Here is a 10,770-nt window from a genome sequence, read left to right on the forward strand (position 1 = left end):
AACTCCAAATAATTATTCAATGCCCATGATCAAGTTCTAGATGAGTCAACAACAAATTTTTAATCGAATCCAAAACATACTTCAATTCAAAATAGCAAACTATAATTCTCTTATTAAATTTTAAACCTTAATTTAGAATGATTCTCTACTCCAACGTACAAAAACACTCACTCAAAGCAAAAAATAACATCTAATACTTGAATTACTCTTATATACGTTTCCTTGAATAAACTTAATGTAATAATGCTTTAAACGTGATTTCCCTTAGTTCACAATTACTTGTAAACTAAATAATTATACAAGTGATAGGTGACACTAAAATCCTATAGGGACAGTAAAACATTATCAAACAATTGTAAACTTCAATATAAGGATAAACTAATTGAGACTCAACCCACAAAACCAAAAAAATAGTCAAATACTTATAAAACAGAAAATTATGAGATATTGGAACAAATTTCACACTAATTATATCAAATTAAAATCTCTCTACTTTTATAAATACTTTTGTTTCTTCAACAATATTAATGAAAATACTTATTTTTATTGATCCGTGGCAACTTTCGATGGATATAAAGAACTCATCGAATCAATCAAAGATTGGTGGAAATTATTATTTTCTACACATTGCTTTATATAATTGTGACAATGATTATGCTGTTAATAAACTATCTTTGAATGGAAATATTTTGATTATTTTATATGTAAGCAATTCCCATAAGAGAATAAATATCATTATTGGCTTACATTTCCAAGAAAGTTTCATTTGCTTTTCTTAAAAGAAAGGGATGGTGATTGACATATTTTACTCTTTCATTTTTTAATATTTTATTAACGATTAATTAATTTAAATATCCTAATCGATTGTTCTAAATACGTTCTATCTGTAAAACTCAATCATAAAACTTTATTTAAAATAATCAAATTCAAATAATTTATCTTAACTGAGTCCTACTAAATCTTGATATCACTTTATATTATGACAATGAAATTAAATTTAACTCAATTATATTTAGTAAGATAAAATTTATCATTATTTATATAATTTAGTCTTATTTTTAATTAATGTAGAATGTCTAACGGCATATACTAAAAATTTAACTATTGAAATAATAAAAATTTTAATTCAACTCAATAACTTTTATCTTATAATAAGTTTTATAAAACATATTTTTTCAATATACTCTATAATTCCTAAGACTCTTTCAATATTTTTTATATATAAGAATTTTTATTTTTGTTTTCATTTTTTGAGTGGCTATAAATTGATAGCACTGTACATTATAAACCTATTTTGTCATATACCCATTGTAAACAACTTCCTTTAAAGCAATAATAAATAGATGTGGATAATATTATATAATATAATGGACATTCTTGATATAGAAAATGATGTGGCCATTGGGCATGTTCCTTCTGTCTCTAAAAGACAATTCCATCATGTGATAGTGGAAATTTTCTATGAACTTAGGAACTCTTCACCATTGGCCAATTTATAAAGTATATAGCAATAGATTACTGTATCATAGGCAAACCAAAGCACAACGCAGTGGTTAAAACAGTGGGATTATAAATCATACTCTTGCTAATCAAGTCAATGCATGAAATGTTTTGTTGAAGATTAGCCAACCAAACTTGCTGTTTATGCTAGTAATTAATTAAACAATCTAGTTTTCAGTAATTATTTTATGTCCAATGTTGTTTGTTGTCTGTTTTTCATTGAATGATCGCTATCTTCTCTTTTTAATTTAATGTCAAAATGAACCATACATTGAATCAAGAACTTGGACATGCTCGTGAAGATCCCTTTCTCTCTCATGTTTTTTTTAATCAATCCATGAATCAGATATTTGTTTTTCTACTACAACTTTTTTCTTTCAGATACGCCATTTCCATTTTTAAGATTTATTTATTTTTTATTGCCTTTCACTTTTACAAAATTCTATTTATTTAGTCTTTTTTTATCTATAAAATGACAATGATAGAAACATTAAAAAAGAATAAACGGATCAAGTTAATTCAGATATATTTGATCTGTTTGTTATCAAAATCATTTGATTTGATAGATTTTATGTTAACCACTCAATCTTCAAATATTACATAATTTAAAATACCCAGTTGTGTGGAATGCAAATTCCTAATATATTGGAACAAATTTCTAAAGGTTCAAACATCTTAATGATAAATTTAAATCTTTAAGATTAAACAATATGTGTTCTTATAACTAAAAGAAAACATTATGTAATAATTAATTTGGTCTCTATACATATATTTAAAATCTTTAACAATTCAATCACAATATTTTAAATTTAGAGTTTATAGAACCTTCAAGAACAATAGTTAATAGCATAAAAACAAAAGAGACCAATATAGACTTTAAAAGTGTAACTACTACAAGTGTCTTTTTTGTTATGACTAACGTTAAAGTTTACCCATATACATTATAATATTTTGCAAGTCATGCTAATTATTTCATTTGTATAATTACATAGTATATTAATTTTCAATTTATGAAGACATGTATTGGAGCGATTCATTCCACATACCACTCTATTTGTAGTATATTTTTTGTTGTTGGAATATTAATCAATCATGTTATTCTATATGCTCGTCTTCTAATTTTCTTTCACTTTAATAAAGTTGATTCTTTAACAAGTTTAGTATAGTTAAAAAAACCATTTTATCGAGACAATTGGTGCTATTAATCATTTTCTTCAAATATCTATAAGATAATGAAGCGTATATGTTAAGATATTTTTACACATATATGTTATAGTTAAAGATTTTATTCTTCTACAAACACAATACATTTCCGACTTTTAAGTGGCATTTGTATTCATTAGTTATGTGCTTTTAATCAATTTTTTTTAAAAAAAACAACTGTTTTATGTAGTAGATATGTAAGAACTATATTTATATATTATCAATGTGAAGTATATACATAAAAAATAAAAAAGTTTAACTTTGTTAGATTTAATTGAGATATGATTTCTTAAGAACTTAATAATTAGAGGTATGTTGCACAAACTTCTATGGTGCAATGGAAAATTTTCAAGTAATGTAAATTATAACATGTATATGAAAACGTGAGAGACAAGTATTTTAAAAACTAATTATTTTTATTATATAAGAATTTCAACTCATTTAATTTCTAATAAATACAAATAATTATATTAGTGAATTTAAAAAGTAAGCTGAGTTAATTTATAAATGGTCTAAATTGTGTACTGTAGACAATTGAGGTAGATAGATTCTAGGAAATGCGTTACATCAACTATTCAATTGAAAAGTTTGATTAAAAATCATTAGGCAATTTTTGAAATTTTGTTGTAAGATAATGAAAATCTTCAGTGTATACATAAAAGTATGTCACGGTTCCTTAGCATATTCGAAGTATATGGACACAATTATATGTACACGAGTTTATGGTCACATGTTATCATATCTCTTTCATAAAATCACAACTTCTTTTGGTATATATTGAATGATATAAAGCTCCTTTTGTGTCAAATCAAGTTAAGTATAGATCTATGATTCATATTCAAGTTTCATTTTTTTTTCAAAAAAAAAAACAAATCGCTTCAAAACACACCAACTGTTTTGAAATAATATTATTACCATAGCTTCATGTTAAAGTCTTTACGTAAATAAAACAATAAGAGTGGTCAATATGAAAAAAAAAATATAAATATATAATATAATAAAATAGGGGATTATAGTTTTTAACGGTGTGGAACATAAAGCCAAAGATACGACAATCCGGCAGAGAGAGTGTACAAAAAGGGAAAGAAAATCTAAGCACGAGGAAGTATACCTGTTTAACGAAAAAATAATTAGAAAAGCTTGAATTAGATTAAGATGTGGATTGGTTCACGCAGAGCAAGTGAATAAAGGAGCAGAAAGAGGAAAAACAATAAAAAATTCAACTCCAAAATAGTAACCCTAATACTCTTTACAGCACACATACAAGACATTCATCCAACCATCAATATCACACTCGTATCTCCCAAAAGTGTTACACTCCTCACATGCCACTATTGTATAAAATCAAAAAAACGATCTTTAGTAACACTTATTTAGCGTCACAAAAAATTGTTAAGTGCTACTTAAAAGAATTATTAGTAACACAATCTAAGTTTAGCTTAAGTTAATAATATAATATTCTAAGTGTTATTTTTCGTATTTTTCATTATTTAAAATTTAGTTTATTGTTTGCCCAAAAGAAAAGCACGTGCGTTCGGTTTACGTGTAGAAATCCCATTGGTGAGTGGTTTACGTGGCGCAACATGACGAAGGGTGCGCACTAACTCCAGCAGTGTACGTTAGCACTGACTTCACACTTTTGGATTCCCCATCCGGTGAAGCATTCCATGATCCCTCAACTAGCATGCCAACCCTTTCTTCTGCATAAAATACAAGGTTCTCACAACCATAGCTTCCACCAAATTTAACTCTCTCTCTCTCTCTCTCTCTCTCTCTCTCTCTCTCTCGTTCTTTCTGTTACGCTTTCCACCGCCTCGCAAACGCCATTTCTGAATTCGGTTCTGCTGCTTCTTCTTATCATTATTTTATTGTTGTTTGAATTAAAAAACTACGTTTAGGAACTCACGCTGCCTCCACGTTCTGCGAGGGGTCAATTGCTGCTGGCCTCGTCGTCATCGACTTTGGACGCACGTGCCAGATTTGAACGGAGTATATCATCCAATCCGCAACTTCTTGACTGAACTGGAATACGCGACAAACCGAGCTCCATGGCGGTTACTGTTATAAGGCAATAGTTTCTTTGGTTTTGCTTCAGCGAGACAGGCGACGGCGACGGAGAAGAGTAGTTTGTCTTCGCACGTGAGAGGTTGCACCTCCATCGTGTGTGTTAAAAGAAGAAAGGTTGTTTTTGTGGTTGTGGTTGTTGAGATCACGGTTTTTGAGTGAAGGAACAGTGAGATTTTTCTGAACATGCCTCACAGAGCGACTTACTTTTTCCCGAGGCAGTTCCCCGAGAGAACTTTGGATGAGTCTTCGAAGCAGAGATTGGATCATGAAAAGAGAAAAATCGTCAATTCTATCAAATCATCGGATACAACTTTTGAATATGAAAGCGACGCGCCGAAAAAGCCAGCACCGGTTCCCACGCGTGCCGCTAAAGACAACGACGACGTCGTTTTCTCATCCGGTAAGCAATCCGCAGTCTCCGACCTCTTCACCGGTGCCGACAAGTTCCGCACCAAACAGAAGCAAATCGCCGCCTTCTGCGATTGGTTGATCGACAAAAAGAAGGACCTCAATCGACCGAGTCACCGTTTAAGAACTTATCCTAACGACGACGAGGACGAAGAAGATGAACGTGAGCATCTACTTCCTCCGCCGCCGCCTGAAGCAGCGGCGGCGGCGCAGGTGGTGAAGGATGCTGTTGACCGGAGCTTCGACCGGCAGGTTTCGCTGCCGCGGTTGTCCAGCGGGAGCAGCTACGCCGGGAGCTTGTTCACGCTGGACGGCACCGCCACATTCTCCAGCGACGTTACGAAAGACGAAACGTCATCGTTTCAAGTCTTTACTGAAGAAGACGCGAGAAAAAGGAAAGAAGAGGAAGAAAACGTAAAACGCAATACGACGCAGAAGTATAAGGAGAGGTACTACCTGCAAATGGCTTTGGCGCAGAGACTCTCTTGTTTAGCAAGCCTCGCTTCTGAACCTGTTCTCGCACTCGACGCTGGTCCCGAAACCTGGGACGCTGAATCGGTTTCGTATCGTTTATGGGTACGTACTTACTAACGACAACGAAATGAAACTACACTTGCGGCAGCTGTAGGTTATAGTTTAGTAACTTGTTCTTTTGGTTGATTTTCAGGTGAGTGGATGTTTGTCGTACACGGACAAGATATCTGATGGTTTTTACAACATATTGGGGATGAATCCGTACCTTTGGGTGATGTGCAATGATGTCGAGGAAGAAGGGAAGCGTTTACCGACGCTGATGGCGCTTAAGGCGGTTGAACCAAGCGAGACCTCCATAGAGGTAGTTCTTTTCGATGGACACGAGGACTCTCGGCTTAAGGAGCTTCAAGATAAAGCTCAGGAGTTGAATTCTGCTTCGGAGAACGCGTTGGTGCTGGTGGAGAAACTCGGAAAACTCGTTGCCATATGCATGGGGTAAGATAATATCGTAAGAATACGATACACCGTACTTTTTACTTTTTTTACGTCCTTCTTTGATTATTATTATTGTTTTTTGCTGTCTGTTTGCTTATTTGGTGTGGGATGGGGTGTGTGAAGGGGTACGTTCCCTGTGGAGCAAGGAGATCTACACAAGCGGTGGAAGTTGGTTAGCAAGAGGTTGAGAAACTTTCACCAATGTGTTGTCCTTCCTGTTGGTAGCTTATCCAGTGGACTCTGTAGACATCGCGCGATTCTCTTCAAGGTGAAGAATATGTTTCTTCGTTGTTGTATCATTTGGATACTGTAAGAGGAGCAAGTGTTAGTCTTTTCCTATTGATTTTTGTAATCTATATTTACTATTTTCAAATAATTCCTTTTTATTTGGGTTTTGCGGATGTAGAGATTGGCAGATTACATTGGTTTGCCATGCCGCATTGCTCGAAGTTGTAGGTACTGTGTTTCAGATCATAGATCGTCTTGCCTTGTCAAGATTAAAGATGACAGACAGCTCTCAAGGTTAGCGCAATGGTCCTTTTCTTTGCTTTGTTCTTCTGAGTTTTGTTTTGATACTGAAGTTAAACAAAATATGTCTCTGCCCACGTACTTCTTCTTTGGCGATAATCGTAGCGGGTCATTTCAGTTGTTATGATCATTTTTACTTTTTCTTGCCCTAGAGTTCTATTGTTAATTTTACTTATACCTTTTCATAATTATCTAGATTTTCCGGGCTTCATTGTCCTTACAAATTTGTGGATTGTTAAGTTGTATGTTTTACCTTTCTGTTTAGTTTGCTCGTTTCAAAATTTTGGCTCGAGACTAATGATTTATACAGATTGTAGATCATTCAATTAACTGTTATAGTCTTCTAGATCACCTTATAAACAGCCTGACGTTTATTTCATATTTTTTACAGAGAATATGTAGTTGATCTGGTTGGGGAGCCAGGAAATATCCTTGGGCCAGATTCCTCAATTAACGGAGCATATGCGTCATCAATACCTTCCCCATTTCAAATTTCTCATTTGAAAGAATCCCAATCTCCTTATGTGGATGTTACAGCATGTTCTCAATCTCTTGATAACACTTATTCAGGTGTGTTGTGCTTTATATATACCTGGAAATTTGGTCTTCCTACTCCTTATTTCAAATTCATAATCCATGTAGCCGTTAATCTCGATACACTCCTTCAGAGGCCATTCCTTTCCATTGAAGTTTTTCTTAGTTACTCAATATCTTGCAGGCTTTGTACATGAAGATCAACGAGTTGACGAAACTGATCGACTGAAAAATAATAATGGCTCTATTTATTCTGCAATAGATCAAAATCGTGGAGGTACAGAGCAACCTCTATTTCCTTGTGGCTTGAAAGGGAATGATAAGGAATGTGCTGTTCTGTGTTTATTAAATTTTCCTCCCATCTATGAAGGTGTTTCTGAAGATCTTGACGAAGTCTCTGGGGCATCGATTCATGAATACCCCAGGCTCTGTAAAGATTCAGTTGTAGTTATAGAAGCTTCCAAAGAGATCGTTGTAAAGGGGAGTTCTGGGGTAAAAAGCATCTATAAGCAATCCATAGTGAGCTCATCCACCGAATCAGAACAGGAACACGTAAAAAATAAACTTGAAAATCAGGATGCTGGTAATATTCCAAGATACTTGAATCTTGAACCATCACTTGCAATGGACTGGCTTGAGATACCCTGGGACGATTTACGAATCAAAGAGCGTGTTGGTGCTGGTAAATTTTCTGCTTCCTGTTTTTTTTTAGAGCACGCGACTAGCCTGGTGACTTCGAATCTAATTTATCTTCTCTCTGTGTAGGATCATTTGGGACAGTGTATCGTGCTGAATGGCATGGATCGGTAAGTTTTAATACGTACTTATGCACAAACACCTTTGTGAATGTTGCTTCGTATTGTTTTTGTAGTCCCTAATTTCTTAAGTCTGATTGATTGCTTTTGATTGCATGATGACTTTATTGTATCAAACCATTGACTTATCTTGTATGGCCTCCTTGAATAAATATGTTCAATGCAGCTTATTATTTGTCTATTATAATTTTCACTCCTAATGGTGTATTTTACTGTGGTTTTAAAATTGCAGGATGTTGCTGTCAAGGTTTTAACAGTTCAGGATTTCCAGGATGATCAGTTGAAAGAATTTCTGAGAGAGGTAAGTGTCATGTCGCCCCTAACTTATATCCCTTTTTGTGTCCTTAAGTTGAGTACAATAATGTTGGGAATTCATTTTGCAAAACTCTTCTCTGGCTCCTTATGTAATGGGGCAAATGAAGCAAGTTAATATTCAAGTTGATATTTTCATGATTTTTAGGTTGCAATAATGAAACGAGTTCGTCATCCAAATGTGGTACTTTTCATGGGTGCGGTTACTAAACGTCCACATCTATCTATAGTAACAGAATATTTGCCTAGGTAAGCCATCCAACCCCTTTTTAGAGTAAAATTATATTGAATTTTCTGTCATAATGGTTTGAGTTGAGTGTCTTATGGTTGTTTCCTGGTGCGTTTATGACAGGGGCAGTTTATTCCGCCTAATACATAAGCCAGCATCTGGTGAAATTCTAGATCCTAGGAGAAGGTTACGGATGGCTTTAGACGTGGTTTGTGCCTGCCAGATATTGTTATTTTTCTCTGTTCAATTGGATATTATATATTGTGATGTATGATACATAATTTATCTGGTCGTAGGCTAAAGGGATAAATTATCTCCACTGTCTGAAGCCTCCAATTGTGCACTGGGATCTCAAAACCCCGAACTTGTTAGTGGACAGAAATTGGACTGTCAAGGTATAATGGAAAAGATTGATCAGACGAGTTTCTCACTGAATTTTTGTAAAATAATTGTGCTAATAAATGATTTTTTTTTCATTTCTTGCTCAGGTGTGTGATTTTGGATTGTCCAGATTTAAGGCGAACACTTTCTTGTCATCAAAATCTGTTGCTGGAACTGTAAGTTTATTGTTCTCAGATTTTGTACATAAGCATGGTCATAACCAAAAGAATTATGCACGTTAGGTTTGAAAATTATTTGAGTAGCAATTTCAGGTTTGAAGTAAAGAGTTCAACTAATGTCGCTGACATGAGTGCTCCTTGTTCAAATAGACAACAGTCCTGTCATTTCTTATCAACGTTTCCTTTATAAGCTGGTGTTAGTGCTTAGTTCAATTATATAATAGTAATTTAGATACCAGTATGTATGGTTGTCAATTGTTTGATGACAGTTCGGTCTTTGGGTGGGGATAATGTGTTATTTTCAGGTGTGTTTTGAGGAAGCAATTTTTTGTCAAGCAAATTATCTGGTTTAGTAGGTTGTGCATGTTGTTGTAGATAGATGCATTTTCTTTCAACAAAGTGGTCATTCTATTAATATTTTGCAGGTTGAACTTTCACTTCACGGTGCCACATCCTCAATAAGTGTGTAACTCTCTTAATTTTATTTTCAGCCTGAGTGGATGGCTCCAGAATTTCTTCGTGGAGAACCTTCAAATGAGAAGTCTGATGTTTACAGTTTTGGAGTTATCCTGTGGGAACTTGTGACCCTGCAACAACCGTGGAATGGACTTAGTCATGCCCAGGTAATTTTTTATGAGCATTCAGGTCTGAATTTGTTATGCTTAAAGTTGATTTTTCTTGCTTAATATTTTCATGTGAGGTATCACCACAAGAAATTATAAAATTTAAAACGTAGCAGGAACTATAACGGAAAGAGGTGTAATGCAAACTTACGTAATTCAAACAAGCTATTTGGCAAAACGAAACCTGCTAAGTATATTGGTCAATTTTTTAAAGTCATCTTTATGTGTGCGTTCAGGTAGTTGGAGCTGTCGCCTTCCAGAATAGGAGGCTTGCTATCCCTCCAAACATTTCCCAAGCGTTGGCCTCTCTCATGGAAGCTTGTTGGGCTGAGTAAGTGTTATATTTGCCATTTCTTCTGTCTATTGAATTTCCGAATAACCAATAACTCATTTACATTAATATTAACAGGCTTTTTTGTGCGTTATTGCATTCGCTTATGTTGTATTTAAGTAGTTGAGTGAATGAATTTCATTTTGGAATTGTTGAGTATTGGGTTAGTATTTTGAGTTTAGCCGTTTACAGGACCTTCTGATTTACAATTTCACTTTCTATATCGGGAACTTCTACTCCCTAGGGAAAAAAATGGCTTGCTAACCTCATCGATTGGATACATTTTGTAAAATTTATTTGTTTCTGACGGTTGGTAATTTTTGCACAGTAAACCTGCTGATCGCCCATCATTTGCAAGCATAGTTGATTCTCTAAAGAAGCTACTGAAGTCACCAGCTGATGCGATTAAAATGGGTGGAAAATAACGTAGGTATAGGCTGCCCATGATTGAGGATTTTTGTTGATGAAATTTAACCTAACCCTCCCTTGCTCATATACTCCTATTGATGATGGCATGAAGCCCTTTTGATTGTTTGTTGCAATTGTATATCGATCGGTTCATTCATGCCAACCCATTTCGTATGGGCAACAATCAAGTCTGTAGTAACTTTTAAATGATGACCTCAAGCTCTTTTATCTACAGCTTTGAGATCAATGAAATATTTTGCGACTTGGAATTTCTGTTTTTTTA

General features: G+C 34.3%; 1 protein-coding gene across 5 annotated transcripts; it reads left to right on the forward strand.

Annotated features, from left to right (window-relative positions):
- The first annotated feature begins 4,337 nt into the window (after positions 1–4,337).
- Positions 4,338–10,770, forward strand: LOC108338648 (serine/threonine-protein kinase CTR1). 5 transcript variants are annotated; one of them, XM_017575659.2, is made up of 16 exons: positions 4,338–5,754; positions 5,846–6,147; positions 6,271–6,415; positions 6,554–6,669; positions 7,067–7,245; positions 7,394–7,486; positions 7,580–7,891; positions 7,975–8,015; positions 8,257–8,325; positions 8,485–8,585; positions 8,689–8,773; positions 8,862–8,960; positions 9,054–9,122; positions 9,617–9,748; positions 9,985–10,079; positions 10,408–10,770. In XM_017575659.2, exons 1-16 carry the CDS (start codon positions 4,954–4,956, stop codon positions 10,502–10,504), a joined length of 2,736 nt encoding a protein of 911 aa, XP_017431148.1. In that variant the 5' UTR covers positions 4,338–4,953; the 3' UTR covers positions 10,505–10,770. The 5 variants fall into 5 exon arrangements, 4 of the variants coding, with proteins under 4 accessions (XP_017431148.1, XP_052736068.1, XP_052736067.1 ...); XM_052880108.1 differs by having other exon boundaries at positions 4,433–5,754; positions 7,376–7,486; XM_052880107.1 differs by having other exon boundaries at positions 4,433–5,754; positions 7,376–7,891.

The sequence above is a fragment of the Vigna angularis genome, chromosome 7 (genome assembly GCF_016808095.1).
Source record: "Vigna angularis cultivar LongXiaoDou No.4 chromosome 7, ASM1680809v1, whole genome shotgun sequence".
Lineage (NCBI taxonomy): Eukaryota > Viridiplantae > Streptophyta > Magnoliopsida > Fabales > Fabaceae > Vigna > Vigna angularis.

Excerpts from the sequence above, each read along its gene's own strand:
- LOC108338648 (XM_052880107.1), top strand. The coding sequence starts at position 4,954 with ATGCCTCACAGAGCGACTTACTTTTTCCCGAGGCAGTTCCCCGAGAGA. Across the intron at positions 6,670-7,066 it reads GATGACAGACAGCTCTCAAG|AGAATATGTAGTTGATCTGG; the intron begins GTTAGCGCAATG and ends TATTTTTTACAG. Across the intron at positions 8,016-8,256 it reads GTGCTGAATGGCATGGATCG|GATGTTGCTGTCAAGGTTTT; the intron begins GTAAGTTTTAAT and ends TTAAAATTGCAG.